General features: G+C 44.3%; 1 protein-coding gene across 1 annotated transcript in view; it reads left to right on the top strand.

Annotated features, from left to right (window-relative positions):
* The window catches only part of PKD1L2 (polycystin 1 like 2), a 78130-nt gene that overhangs the window by 5665 nt on the left and 57702 nt on the right, over positions 1–14763 (top strand). Inside the window, exons 3-6 of the mRNA XM_050923361.1 lie at positions 3252–3437; positions 4738–4848; positions 11722–11869; positions 14167–14396. Coding sequence (XP_050779318.1) covers positions 3252–3437; positions 4738–4848; positions 11722–11869; positions 14167–14396 — 675 coding nt within the window. The remainder of the gene's footprint in view (positions 1–3251; positions 3438–4737; positions 4849–11721; positions 11870–14166; positions 14397–14763) is intronic.

Raw genomic sequence — 14763 nt, forward strand, 5'->3', positions numbered from 1 at the left:
TGGCAGAGGCTGCTACAAACTCTAGCAATGCTCCTGCCCTGCTCCACTATCAAATACAGTATTTTATGTATTTAAAATTAAAAAGGAAATTTTTCTTTACAACCAGAATTATCACCCTTCTCTTTGGAAGGAGGTCAGCGTTCATTATGATAGGGCCTAATCCAAAGCTCTTTAAATTTTTAAATTGATTTTGCTGCAATGGGGTTCGGATCAGGCCTTTAATGAGCAATATTAGAGTTGAAACAGATTAATAACAATGGGTTCCATTACCTTATTTCTTCATTAACCCAGATATGAAGTGTAGAAACTCCTGGCATCAATCAACCATTTCAGAGACTGATCCAAATCACTGACTTGTCTTTAATATCTCCAGTCCATATCCACCAAGGCACAAATAAACTTCACTAATAGTTAGCGCAGGGGAGTGGGAGAGCAGACTAGGTTCTTGTACCAGTTCTGCATGCTATGAGTCTGATCCAATGTCCAAGGAGGTCAATGACAGTCTTTTCATTGGCTTCACTGTGTGTTAACTTGAGCCCTATGTGATCTTTAGCAGCTCACATAACCTCATTGTGCGTCAGTTTGCCCATGTGTAAAATGGGAATCGCAGTATTTACCACCCCTTCACAGGGCTATTGTGAGGGTTGAATCATATTTCTAATATGCTTGGAATCTTCAGCGTGAATGTCTATGAGGTCTGACAAACTAGTCTATATGCGCAGATACCAGGGCCGACTCTAGGCATCAGCAAGCCAAGCACGTGCTTAGGGTGGCACAATTTCAGGGGCGGAATTCCGGACACCTTTTTTTTTTTTTTGCTTGGGGAGCAAAAAACTTAGAGCTGGCCCTGTCAGATACAATGCTGGTAGGTGCAGTATAAAAGCACAGATAGATAGATGGCCTTGCAACTAAGCTTTCCTCCCTTCTATTGTTCTTCCCAGAACATTTCATGCTTCTCTATCTGCAGTTAAAGCTTCACAGACCTTGTGGGATTTATTCTTTCCATTTCACTGTTAGATGCATAATAAACCATAGCACTATACTGTAGTCAAAATACACATTTCTAAACAGGTTTTGAACGGATAATGTTACTCAATTAATCCAACTTTTTTTAAGCATAAATGCCATGCAGAACTTGTTGAGGGAACAGCTATAATGACCACCTTCTTTGTGGAAGGAAAAGAACAACAACAAAAAAAAAAGCAGTAGATAATAGCCCCAACTAGAATTTAACAGCAAATTATGTTACAAGCTTATTTAGACCGCTCTAATCTGTAATCTGGTCATGTTGCTATAGATACAGCAAGGCTTAGATTTAGCTATTAAATAAGGATAGCACACAATTACCACAGTGTGCACACACTGGCACTGCTAATCAAGGCTTTCAAGAGGAACAGTCACAGTTGCCATTGGAGAATGATGTACTTAAATCTGGGGCAACTAAAGCAATGTTCTTCTGTGGCTCCCGTAAGTGACACCAAGGGTTTTCAGGCATCTTCTTTCTTATATAAGTTCGGGTCACTGGAAGAATCCTAGACAGTTATCAGCTTGCCCCTCAAAGAATAAGGTATGTGTGTTTAGGGGCATGATCCTCAGGGACAGCTCTGGCTTTTTTGCAGCCCCAAGCAAAAAAAAACAACAACCTGCAGTGTGGCCGGAGCAGCAAAGCAGGGGGAAAAAAAAACCCTGCAGGGCAGTCGGAGCCAGGGTGCAGGCGGACTCCCTGCACTGCAGATGTGCCCCGGTCCAGCGGAGGGGAGGAAGAGGGAGCAGGGGGGAGAGAGAAAGGGGGCGGCCAGGGCTTCAGTGGAGTGCTCGCCACGCGGCCTGACCACCGCACCGCCTGCCAGGTGGGCTCCGTGCTGCTCCGGTTGACAGGAGGGAAGGATGCGGGCTGTCGGGCTTGCTGCAGACCTGGCACTGGCTAGGGCAGACAGAGCACGCAGCCAGCTCCTAGCAGGGCGCTCCCTTCCATGCTACCGCCCCCTACAGGGCAGCCAGATTGGTGAATCAAAAAAAAAAAGAAGCAGCCGTGCCACCCTAGGATTGGGTGGAATGCTCCCCCCCATAGAATCTGCTGTCTCAAGCACGAGCTTGCTCAGCTGGTGCCTGGAGCCGGCCCTGATGATCCTGCTATGCTTACTCACCCACACAGTCCCATGAAGTCAATGGGACTTCACATGTGAGTAAGGGGTGCTCCCATGAGTAGGCTACAGTCAAGCCCCCTGTTGAATAAGTAGGCTCTTCTCCTGGGCAACTTCCTGAGCCTAAAGCAGATCACATATTACCTAGGGGCTGTTTCTGATCTTACAAGTAGCCTGAATCCTTTAAGTATTGCTGGTCAAAACTTTTAAATGAAAAATTTTTGAATGAATTTATTTTCAATGTTCTTCATTTTGAATTCCCTTTTAATTTTTTCAAGAAATTAAGTCTGTAAAAATGTTCTTCTTTTGCTTTTCAAAACAAAAAAAAGATGGTTTTTGTTCTTTGCCCCCCTTCTGTTTTCTTCTCATTTTCCCCCTTTTCTTCTTCTTTTTCTTTAGTTGTTGTTATTGTTCTACTGGGTGAGAAGAAAAAAGGGAGAGAAAGGGGGAAAACAACGAAAACTGAAAATTTTTGGTTTACTTTTTTTTGTAAAAAAAAAATTGAATAAATGAACTCAAAACAAAAGGCATTATTCATTAAAAACATTGATGCAAAATTACAGACAACTTCACCTTTTTGTTTTCCATCCCAGTGTCATTTAAACTTATTTTTTTTTAATACACACACTCAGTAGAGCCCTCCACACCTCACTTCCTTCAAACCGCAAATACAGTTTTTGCTCATTCTAACAGGCGTTGTGGAGCCAGCATGCTAACAGTTGAGACTAAAGCAAGAGCTGATCAAAAAAGGGGGAGGGAACTGCAGTTTCCCCAAAAAATATCCCCCCCTTTTTTTCAGAAATTCACAATTCTTAAACATTTCAACCAGCTCTGTAGTTGTTCAAAAATGGAGACAGTTTAATGAAAATTCCATCTGAATTCCCGTTTTTTTTAAATGTTGAAATTTTGTCGAAATTTCATTTTTTTTTAAAAAAACACTTCAAAATAACTTTAGTTGAGACCCACTTTCAGGAATCACCATCATTTCCTGGGCAGGATAAGACCACACAGATTCCTGGTAGGGGCGAAGCTGTTCCTAGTCCCTGTGGAAGAGGATGCACTGTATATCCTTGTTTGAGATGACATCTGCTCTTCCATTCCCATCAGAATCTGGCCAGAGCATTGCTTGTGATAACTTCAATGCCACCATGCAATGTGGATCAGGAGAAGTCATTCAGATTGGTGATAGTTTCTATGGGCGGAAGACCCCTCACTACTGTGTATTGGAGACTCCCTTCCAGCTTGATATGGAAGAGGATTGTAGCTGGACCAGTGTCAAGGATGAAGTAGCAGGTAAATATCTCGTTGCGGCATTTGTCAGAGTTCTACAGTAAGCACTACAATGTGTGGTACCTAAAACAACGTACCTTGATTTATGTCTGTGGATGGTCATGGGTCAAATTCTGCTCTCAGTAACACCTGTGCAAGGCCAGAGTTGAGTTTTACATTAGTGCCACTGACAGCAGAATTTGGCCCTTTACTGGCAAATAAAAACTACATATACGCAAGCTTGAATCTAGCTGCCTTCTCATACATAGCCTATTGTCCAATGGCTAGGCCACTAATCTAGGACTTGGGAGATCTGGAGTCATGTCCCTATTCTGCCAGAGACTTCCTGAGTGACCTTGGGCAAGTCACTTGACTTCTCTGTGCTTCAGTTTCCCATTTGTAAAGTGGGGATGATAACAATACTTTTCTGCCTCACTAGGGTGTTGTGAGGATAAATACACTAAACATGGTGAAGTGCTTTATGCTGTACTGATGAAAAAGCTTTATATAGAAGCTAGGTGTTATTACTATTCAGCTATGCACTTCTTACGTTTTTAGTTTTATTCATTTTTTCACAGCATGATCAAAAGCTTTCACTCATTTCATTGCAGTTTTCTCATCGGTAGAGTTTAGGTTCCTGCCTTGTTCATTCTTTCAATCAGACTAGGAATTTATGGAACACATTTAATTGTTTATTGCTAAGGCAGAGCCCAGTGACAGTTGAAGTGAAACCTCATGGAAGAAAAGTACATGCAGGTGAAAGAGACTGGTATTTATCCACCAGATTTTAGGCTATCAAGTTTTCTGTTCAGTTGGGACTTTATTCATCCATTGTTCCCTTTGTACAAATCCTATTAAAGTCAATTACTTCCCACATTTCTCTTGTCTCTCTGCCATGGAACCTGCACAATATCATTGACTCTAATTCATTATTTCATCCTTATGTTTATCTTTCCATCCTATTTAGTTAACACGTCAATTTCATCTACTAAACACCTAAAATTAGGGTTCTACTTTATAATTGACATAACCATAAATTCAATGCACATCCTAGTTCCTTCCACTTTTGTAATAGTCATAAGTAGTTGGGTTTTTTTGCTGGTCTCCATCCAAAGCATGACTGATTCAAAAAATCATGCAGCTTGTCTGATTATGTGTTCCTGCCCCTCTTTTCCCCATTTTTCCATTTTGCTCAGAAATTGATGGCATGAAAATGTCCTTTTTTATTTCAATACCCACCTTTTCTTTGAGTTGTTGTGAAATTTAAAGTTTGGTACTTTAATCTATCAAATGCCAGTGCACATGAGACTGTGATGCCTTCCAGGGCAGTGTCACGGACTCCAGGCATGCCAGGTGGCATCAGATGGGACCTTCTTTGGAGATCCTTGTCCTACATTGGGGAGCTACTTGTCTGTTCAATATCACTGCATGGAAGGTAAGTATTAAAGTTGTAGCCATAGTGCCCATACTGTATGATGTTTTAACATTGTGACTGGTGACATAGCGCCTTAAAATAGTTTTAGAAGTTAGAGACAGGTCTGAACCAAGAATATCAGACATGGATCTGAAATTCCAGTGTCTGAGGAGGTTCAGATCCAGCATTCAGGTTGGGATTCATCACACAGAGAAAGCCCCAAGTGGAGAAGTTCCGGTCCAAATCAAAATTTCCCCCAAATCTCAGGGGTTCCAGCTGTACTGTTCCAAGTTCAGGTCCAACTTTAAAGACAGACATTTGCTTTCTTTTATAATTTAATTTTATGCGTGTGAGTGAACTCAGTACTTGTGAAAGATGCTGGCATGTTAGCAGTGGAGATTTTAATGTATCCACACTTAACCTTTCTGCCAATGGCATTGGCAGCAACAAGGGCCAGATCCTTATTTTAGGAGATTTTCAATAATTTCTTCATTTTTGGTTCAAACTCTCATCCAGTAATCTGGAAACCTAAACCACTCTGGAGCCTTTGCTAAGCAAATCTGTACTCACTCTCAAGCACAGAAGTTTAAACAAATGAATTTTAATAGGGGGGAAGAGAAAAAGAAAGGCCAGGTTGAACTAGGACAAATATTTCCAGTTCAATACCTTCCACCACCATTTACCTCGGGGTGCATAAATCACAGTCCCAAACAATTAGACCATGAATGGCTGATGCAGTTTGTTCTACCTTCCAGCCTCCCATTTCAGTTCTTTGGTCCTCAGCTTCCTCACTCTTGGTTTGTGATTCCAAGAGTCCAGGAGGACAATCAGGTTCCCTGTTTCATAGGCAGCTCTCTGATTTCAGCAGCTAAGACAGGGAGACCTCACCAGAGTCACTAGGCTGACAGACTGTTGCTATGAATTACTCTGTTTTCGCTGTAGTGCAACTCCTCTCACTCTGCTGCTCTTCTATTGCAAGCTGTGACCTGCGGGTGAATCCAAATGCTGCTTTGCTCTGCCTGCTGCTCATGTGACAAAAACTGCTGCAGGGCTCTGACCTCTGCTTGCCACTAGCTAGACAACTGGAAGCCTCTGGTGAGCTCTGCTCCCCTAACGCAATTATTGCTCTTAGCTCGGCTCTTCTAGATATAAGGGGACCAGTGGTGTTATGAACCCCTCAGAATCCCTACCACCCAGGAACAATGCACGTTCTTTGCCCTTTCTCTCTGGCTTTGTCCAGGGCCTCTTACCCGACTAGGGTTGCCAACTATGACTGAAGCTATTCCAGCTATTTTTCCCCCAATATGACGTAATGTCATTTTCTTAAAATAGCCTTGTAATAACCTTAGTCCCAGTTTTGGACCTTAGCGTCCAAAATATGGGGGTTAGCATGAAAACCTCCAAGCTTAGCCACCAGCCTGGACCTGGTACCTGCTGCCACCACCCAAAAAATTAGAGTGTTTTGGGGCACTCTGGTCCCTCTGAAAAACCTTCCCTGGGGACCCCAAGACCCAAATCCCTTGAGTCTCACAACCAAGGGAAATAATCCTTTTTCCCTTCCCCCCTCCAGGTGCTCCTGGAGAGATACACAGACACAAGCTCTGTGAAACTACACAGAGGGACTCCCCCTCTCCGTTCCCAATCCTGGAAACAAAAGTACTTTCCTATTTCCCCAGAGGGAATGCAAAATCAGGCTAGCGATCCAACACACAAATCTCCCCTTGATTTCTTCCTCCCACCAATTCCCTGGTGAGTACAGACTCAATTTCCCTGAAGTAAAGAAAACTCCAACAGGTCTTAAAAGAAAGCTTTATATAAAAAGAAAGAAAAATAAGTACAAATGTTCTCTCTGTATTAAGATGATACAACACAGGGTCAATTGCTTAAAAGAATATTGAATAAACAGCCTTATTCCAAAAGAATACAAATCAAAGCACTCCAGCACTTATATTTATGCAAATACCAAAGAAAAGAAACCATATAACTTACTATCTGATCTCTTTGTCCTTACACTTGGAAACAGAAGACTAGAAAAAAGAAACTACTTCTCCAAAGCTCAGAGAAAGCAGGCAGCCAGAAAACAAAGACCTCAGACACACAATTCCCTCCACCCAAAGTGGAAAAAATCCGGTTTCCTGATTGGTCCTCTGGTCAGGTGCTCCAGGTGAAAGAGACATTAACCCTTAGCTATCTGTTTATGACAAGCCTATCAAAATCTCCCGGATTGCTTTCACTAGTCACCAGGAGATTGATACCGATTCCAGGAGACTCTAGGCCAATTCTGGAGGGTTGTCACCCTATACCCCACTTCAGCCAACATCACTTTCATCAGGATGACCTCATACCCAGGCTTTGCCCAGGCTTTGCCCAGGTGGGTTCCCAACAGAGTAATCTCAAAAATATGGGCCCCAGGTACAAAACTTAGTCAAATTATATATCCCAGTGTCCCCAAACTACTTGCAGTTAATATGTCAATAAGATAGTGCCTTGCACAGTTGACTCCCCTTGCTCTCCAGTAGATGACAGCAGAGAACAGAGCTGATATTTAAATGAGGTACTGCCTCATTTAAACACGCCTTGCTCTCCAGCAGATGCCATCAGAGAGCTCACTCAGTTACCTCCCATCTCTGGTCGGCGTCAAGCCACAGGGCTTACACAGAGAATAGGTGTAGCTGAGGCAGTAAATAGCACAAATATCCTCAAAACTGCCTCAACAAAGAGGTTCAGCTGTGATAAAGAAGGGCCACTCCTAAATTTCCATGGCCCATTCAATCCTTGGCTTCTCTGCTAAGAAGTTATCAGTTAGTGTGACATAGACACTTGTCCCCTCAGAACTGAAATGAGTCCACCAAACAGCCCTCAGATAGTGCTGAACTGGGCTGGAGTAGGACCAGTGATCAAGAGGTGAATCTATAACCTACTACCATTGCCCTGAGCTATGCAGTCCCCCCCATGTTTTTTCCCTTCAGCTCCGTTTTCTCAAGGAAGGCTAGGCTGGAACAGTGGAGCACACTCTGGCAAAGGACATGGCTAAATACAGAATAATTGCATAAGAAGAGTATGTTTAACAAGAAAGGTCACGTCAGATAACAGCTGTATAGGCAGGGGTGGCTCCAGGTCCCAGCACACCAAGCACGTGCTTGGGGCGGCAAGCCACGGGGGGGCGCTCTGCCGGCGCCGCGAGGGCGGCAGGCAGGCTGCCTTCCGCAGCTTGCGGCTTCGGTGGACCTCCCGCAGGCGTCCCGAAGCCGCGGGACCAGCAGACCTCCGCAGGCAAACAGCTGGAGTCAGCCTGCCTGCCATGCTTGGGGCGGCAAAATCCCTAGAGCTGCTCCTGTGTATAGGGCTTTGAATAAACATATATGACTAGGAATCTCAAGCAGGGCCGTCCTTAGGCATAGGCAGAATAGGCAGCCGGGTAGGGCCTCACTCTCCCTGGGGGCACCACTCTGCAGGCAGCCCAGACAGTGTAGAAGCAGGGCTGCTGGGTCCTAGAGAGAGCCGAATGCAGCACAGTCTGAGGAATGGGATTGGCTGCTGGGGTCTCTGGGAAGGGGAGGGGGTGGGGGTTGGGAAAGGAGCTCACCTGTGAGTGTGACTCTTTCCCCCCCGGCTGAGGTCAGGTGAGGCTGTGGCTCTGGAACCAGTATCCTTTGTTGTCCCCCATAACATCCATTCTTCTCCCCCCTGCCCCACGGAGCACCCCCTCCTTTCTCCCTCCTCCCCAGGAGCACCCCTTTCTCTCTCCTCCCTCCCCTCCGTCAGGGCTGGGTTGGGTGAGGTGCTGGGGGTAGGTGGGGGGAGGAGAGGCTGCCTGCCTGCTGAGGAATGAAAGTGAAAGTAACTCACTTCCTCGGCAGGCAGCCAGAATTGGAATGTCACACAGGGCTTGGCTGGGGTTAGCCAGATGTGTGAAAAATCTGGATAGGGGATTGGAGCAGGGTGAGAAGATATCCCTATTTTATAGGGACAGTCCCAATTTTGGGGTCTTTTTCTTATATAGGCTCCTTTTACCCCCCCCCCCAATCCCTGTCCTGATTTTACACACTTTCTGCCTGGTCACTCTAGGTGGGGGTAATTGGTGCCTATATAAGACAAAGCCCCAAATATCAGGACTGGCCCTATAAAATCAGGACATCTGGATCTATCACCCTAGCTGGGGAGCGTCTCTCCCCCGGGCTGGCAGCTGCCAGCGATCCATCTCATCCGGGGGGAGCTGCACAGGGCAGGATGAGCTGCTGTGGCTCCATGGGTGCCCCATCCCTGAGATCAGATGCTGTGCTAACTTCACCATGGCCTGTTGGGCTGGCGGCGGTGCCCATTGGCGTGTGATTGGACCTGAGGGTTTGCTGCTGCTGTTGCCACTCTGCACCCCAAGAGGTGGATTTTGGGGTCCTGCAGTTTTCCACCTATCTCCTCCTCTACTGCAGCTGTTGGACCAGCAGGCTGGGGGGTGAGCCAAGCATGAAAGCAGTACTGTGTTGCCATTTAGATTGTCATTTAACAACTTTGTTTGCCAAAAATTCTTGCTAACAATCCTGAATCCAATTTCAATATATTTTTTTAAATCAATATCTTAGCCAAAAACAGAAAATTAAGTTGTTGACAATTATTAGTGACAGGTTTGGTTTGAGGCAGGGAGTGGGTCAGTTTTCATCAGAGAAACAAAAAATGTTGACTGACTTTCCTATAGCCTGTTACTCCTGATAAGAGCCCTTCAACAACTGTAATATGCTTATCTCCTTACTAATGTATAAAGCAGGGTTCGGCAACCTACGGCACACGTGTCAAAGGTGGCAGGTGAGCTGATTTTTGATGGTATGCAGCAGCAGGCTGAGCGGCTCAGCCCATCACTGCTCTGGGGTTCCAGCTGCTGCCCTATTGCCAGCTGGAATACCAGCCATCAGCCCCACTCAGCACCTGCTGCTGGCCTGGGGACCCTCAAGGAATCCCAGGCTGGCAGTGGGCTGAGCAGGCCAGTTGAACCACTCAACCTGCTGTCAGCCTGGGGTTCCATTCACTCAGCCGGCAGTGGGCTGAGTGGGCTGGTGGCGGGCTGAGCGGGCTAGTGGCGGGCTGAGCAAGGCCGGTGGGGGGTTGAGTGGCTCAGTCTGCTGCCAGTCTGGGGTGCCAGCAGCACTCAGCCTACTGCTACTCCAGGGTTCCGGCTGCTGGCCCCTTGCCAGTCAGGAGCTCAGCCGCCAGCTCCACTCTGCCTCCTGCCAGCCTGGGTGAGCAGAATCCCAGGCTGGCAGCGGGCTGAGGGGGGGTTGGCGGCCAGGATCCTGGCTGGCAGGAGTTGGTGGTCAGAACCCCAGACCAGCAGCGGGCTGAGCAGGGCCTGGGATCCTTGTCTAGGGTTCCAGCCACCAGCCCGCTGCCGGTTTGGGGTTTCATTTACTCAGCTGGCAGTGGCCTGAGCAAGACCGGTGGCCAAGACCTCAGATAATAACAATAGTTTATTTATATAATATAGACATAGAGAGAAACCTTCTACAAACATTAAAGTGTATCACTGGCACGAGAAACCTTAAATTACAGTGAACTTGGCACACCACTTCTGAAAGGTTGCTGACCCCTGGTAAAGAGTGACCATATGTTGTACTAAGATTCTCCTGCTTTTTTTTTTCCCTGTGAGTCAGTATAACTTTTGCCAGCCCAGAAGTTGGGCAGCCAATGTTTTACGTTTTCACAATGTTTTCTCCAACTTTCATAAAGTAAATACATAGTTAATATGAGTTAAAAAGGCCAGGGACACTTTTTTGTGAAGAATCTGTACAGCAGATCATGCCCATAGACGATCCAGAAAAGAAATTTGAGGTTGAATTTTTTAATGTTGTGATGGATAAAGCAGTATCTGCTGTTGATGAAAGGTTTAATACCTTGCAAGTACACCATGAACAGTTTGGATTTTTGTATGACATAACTAAATTCAACAAAATAGGAAAACAAGACCAACTAATGACAAAGTGCAAGAATCTAGAGAGCTTCCTGAAGCACGGTGATAGTTTTGATTTAAATGGACTTGAACTGTACGAAGAATTGAGTACACTGTCATCAATGTTGCCACATGCAAAATCGGTGATGGACATTGTACAGTTTATTCATACCCCCAAACTTGTTGACATATATCCTAACGTGTACATTGCCACTCGTATTCTACTGACAATTCCTGTAACAGTAGCATCAGGAGAACGGAGTTTCTCAAAACTAAAGCTCATTAAAAACTATATCCGCTCTACAATGAGTCAGGAACGCTTGACTGGTCTTGCTATTCTTGCAATCGAACAAGACACGACTTTGTCTTTGTCATACGATGACATTATTACTGATTTTGCAGCCAAGAAAGCCAGAAAGATTGCTTTTAATTAAAAACAAATCTTTGTTTCTATACCTCTTCATACAAATTTCCAATCAAATTTTGATAAATAAAAAAAATATATTATTTGCATCATTCTGTCATATCAGAATTTTTTCTACAGTGCTGCTTCTTTAGTGCTAGTCCATCAGCATTACAGCGTGCTTAATTAAATTAAACTGGTTTTAATAATGTGAATGTGGCAAGTTTTCCAATACTATAAGCTTATGTTTGTGTTGCTAAGAGCAGATCAGGCACAGGGGCACCAGTTTAATAATCTCGCCTAGGGCACCATAAATCCTAAGGCCGGCCCTGATCTCAAGTATGTACAAAACACTCAAGAGTATAAATCATGACAAGCAAACCCAGGGAAAAATCAGCTTGGTACTTCATGTCTTTAATTCCCTCAATTGTCTTAACAAGGCAGCATTTATCGAGCAACTGTGCTTCAACTAAGTCCAGATGCGAACAATACATGAAAACAAGTTTGCAATGAGCAGGTGATGACGCTGTTCTCTGTGTATTATGTTTTACAGGTTTGCAACTGGTCGTGACTGAAACATGCTTTATCTTTGAAAATATTACAGTTTCTCTGAAATGGCTACTCTCTCCCTATTCTGGCAACCTCTCCTGTATCATTAGCACTGGAGATGGACACACTATTGATCCCTATTACCCTCTAACGTAAGATGAAGCTTTTATACATGATTTTACAGAAAGGCTAAGGATTTTTTAGTTTTAGAGGTTTGGGGGTATTTTGTGTTTCAAGTAGCTTAAAATGAGATGCTGTAAACAAAGCAGTGACAAGACATGCGGGCAAGATGGGTGGATTTTGCTGTAACTTGCTTTGAAATTGTTAAAAGCAGCAATGCCTATTCTATCAAGCTGCCAGCCATGATCTTTCATCTGCACAGTATGAGTGAATTCCTTTTCCTTCTAGTGGACTTTAATCTAGATTCTGTACACACAAAATCACTGAGAAACTTGCTGCCCTTCTAAGGAGAAACTGCCAAGGAGCTTAAAGCTAATATCTTGGGTTTTTTTCAGAGTATTTTTCCATACTTGATATTACTGAAAATGGTTCCATGGTGCTTTGTTTATCTTTATTGTATTCTAATTCCATGAAAACTTGGATTCTTCATTGCTGACAATTTTAGATCAATAATGGATGTTTTTCTAAAAGTTATCCTCTAGGAATTATTTTGGAGAAATTCAATGGCTGGGGTTATACAGGAGGTCAGACTAGAAGGTCACAATGGTCCCTTCTGGCTTTGGAAACTATGAACTTTTTCTTTTAACCACCAAATATTTTTCTGCAGTATTTGAAAATCACACTTTGCTGCATTGTTCTAGTGCAGGGAAATCCAGAGAGGAAATCAGCTTAAAAACTCATCCATCTACTTACGTAATCCAAGATGAGTGAAATGAAAAATCAAAGAGCAGAAAGGGCAACAAGTAAAGTGGCTGTTAAACATCCTTTCAGTATTAATAGCTTAAGATGTTATTAATGACACAGGTAAAGAGCTTTATAAAAAAACCCAGTATTATTTTTAGTTTGACTGTATCTCAGCAAGTGAACATTATTTTTGTTACCTCATTCCCTCAATCCCCCACTAACCGGGTTTGTCTGTTTCTGTCACCTCTTGTGTCCTGTTTGACACCTAGACTGGACGTGCTCTTGGGCAGGGATCGTCTCCTATGGCCTTGTCTTACTCAGAAAAAGTGGTCCAGCTGAGGTTGTGCTTTACCCATCTCAGCTAACTCATGTTAGCTAAGTCCTATCTAAACTTAACCTTTTTCATAGTCAAGATAAGACCTTTATTATGTGTCTATACAATGCCTAATGTAATATGGCCCTGACCTTTGATTAAGCTTCCTAGGTGGTACTGTAATAAATAAATAGTTAATAAATAATTGTCCCAGGGATATTTATTTGCATTCCATGGTTTATCTCACCTCCTTATTCTGCTGTGGGCATTGAGCAGGGCTAGACAGCATGGGGAGAGATTTTCAGAAGCCCTTAAGGGAAGTAATTGGGACTTGTGATCCTAAACCCCTTAGGTGCTTTGGAGTATTTCCTCTATGTTGTTACAAAGCCCAGTGGCTGCAGGAGCCTTTTCTCTAGTAGTGTGCCTACCATTGATGCTGCTAGTAGAGCTGCACCAGTATTAACAATGAGAAGACATTTTCACCAACAAATTCAAACTGTCATAAGCAGGACATGGACAGTCTGAGCTAGTGGTTGGAGCAGGAGTTGGGAGCCAGGTCAGATACCAGGAGATCAGATTCTGAGATATACCAGAGGGCAGACTGGCAGTCAAGAGGCCGGCAAGGTCCGGTTACCAGAAGATCAGAGTCAGGCAATAGGAATAGGTAGCACCAGGGAAGCAGTCCGGAGGGCATTCACTTGCACGGACAACTTCCTGTTCATGGTTTAAATAGAATCAGGGAACCAATCAGGACTCGCAGTGTTTCACCAATCAGATCTCAGGACTGGAGTCATCTGCTGGAGTCCAGCATCTAGTTTTGAGGACTTGTTAGCAAGTCACTGGGTGGCAGGTTGGAATTTACTGGTGCCTGTGGACTGGGCTTTGAGGCCTTCAGTCCCCGACACAAGCATAGATAAGACCATGCTTAGGGAGAGGAAAATAGGCCAGCACTGGGATGATCTTGCACGATGCTGAGTATCCTCTGCTCCCACTGACTTTAGCAGTAGGTTAAATGGGGATGAAAATTTGGGAGGGAAGAAATGTAGCGTGATCATCCTTGACATACCATGTTACGACATATGAGCTAGGGACAGGGAGACAAACTTAAACCTGGAATAATACACAAGCAAAATAGGAATCAGTGTGATTGCAGGAGATAATCTCCCTTAGAGCCATAATTCAGGAATGGTGGCCATTGCTTTCAGATCGTACAGCTATAAACCTCTCAGTGCAACCTTCCGTGACTATTGGATGTCCCCTTTGCATTTTAAGCTTGTCCAGCAATGTGACACACCAGTATACTTCTCCTGGAGAGTTTACTGTCTTTGTGGAATGCACAACCAGTGAATGGCACGTTACAGCACAAAAACTGGTGACGGTTCAGGATAAGATGGATCAGCTCAGCATTACTGGGTGCTACAGCAAGTACGAATCAGGAAACAGTTCTCACTGCAGGACCCTGTATGGGGAGAAGTTATGGATCCAAGTTGAACTCAATGGAGGTAAGAGTAATCAGTTTGCACGATTGAGTAGCATGTTCAGTGGGCACAGGCAGAATCTCCACTAAGCAAATGTGTATTTTTTTAAATGAAAGCTTTCACTAAATGTTAACTTTCTCAAACTAACTTCGCCCCATCCCTGTGCTAGGAAGTCTATGTTATAGCTTCTGCAACACTTCAGATGTGAGCACAACCCTTTTTCTCTTCTGGATATGTCTGACAATCAAGGAGCACACAGGCCTAAAGAATACACCCTGCTCTTGTTGGCACTGTGTTTAACAATTAGAGCAGGAGCACTGGGAGACCCATCCCTTGGTTTCTAGCTCTGCACCTTGAGCAAGTCACATAACCTGGCTGTGCCTCAACTGCC

The sequence above is a fragment of the Gopherus flavomarginatus genome, chromosome 14, assembly GCF_025201925.1.
Source record: "Gopherus flavomarginatus isolate rGopFla2 chromosome 14, rGopFla2.mat.asm, whole genome shotgun sequence".
In the NCBI taxonomy this organism is placed as follows: Eukaryota; Metazoa; Chordata; order Testudines; family Testudinidae; genus Gopherus; species Gopherus flavomarginatus.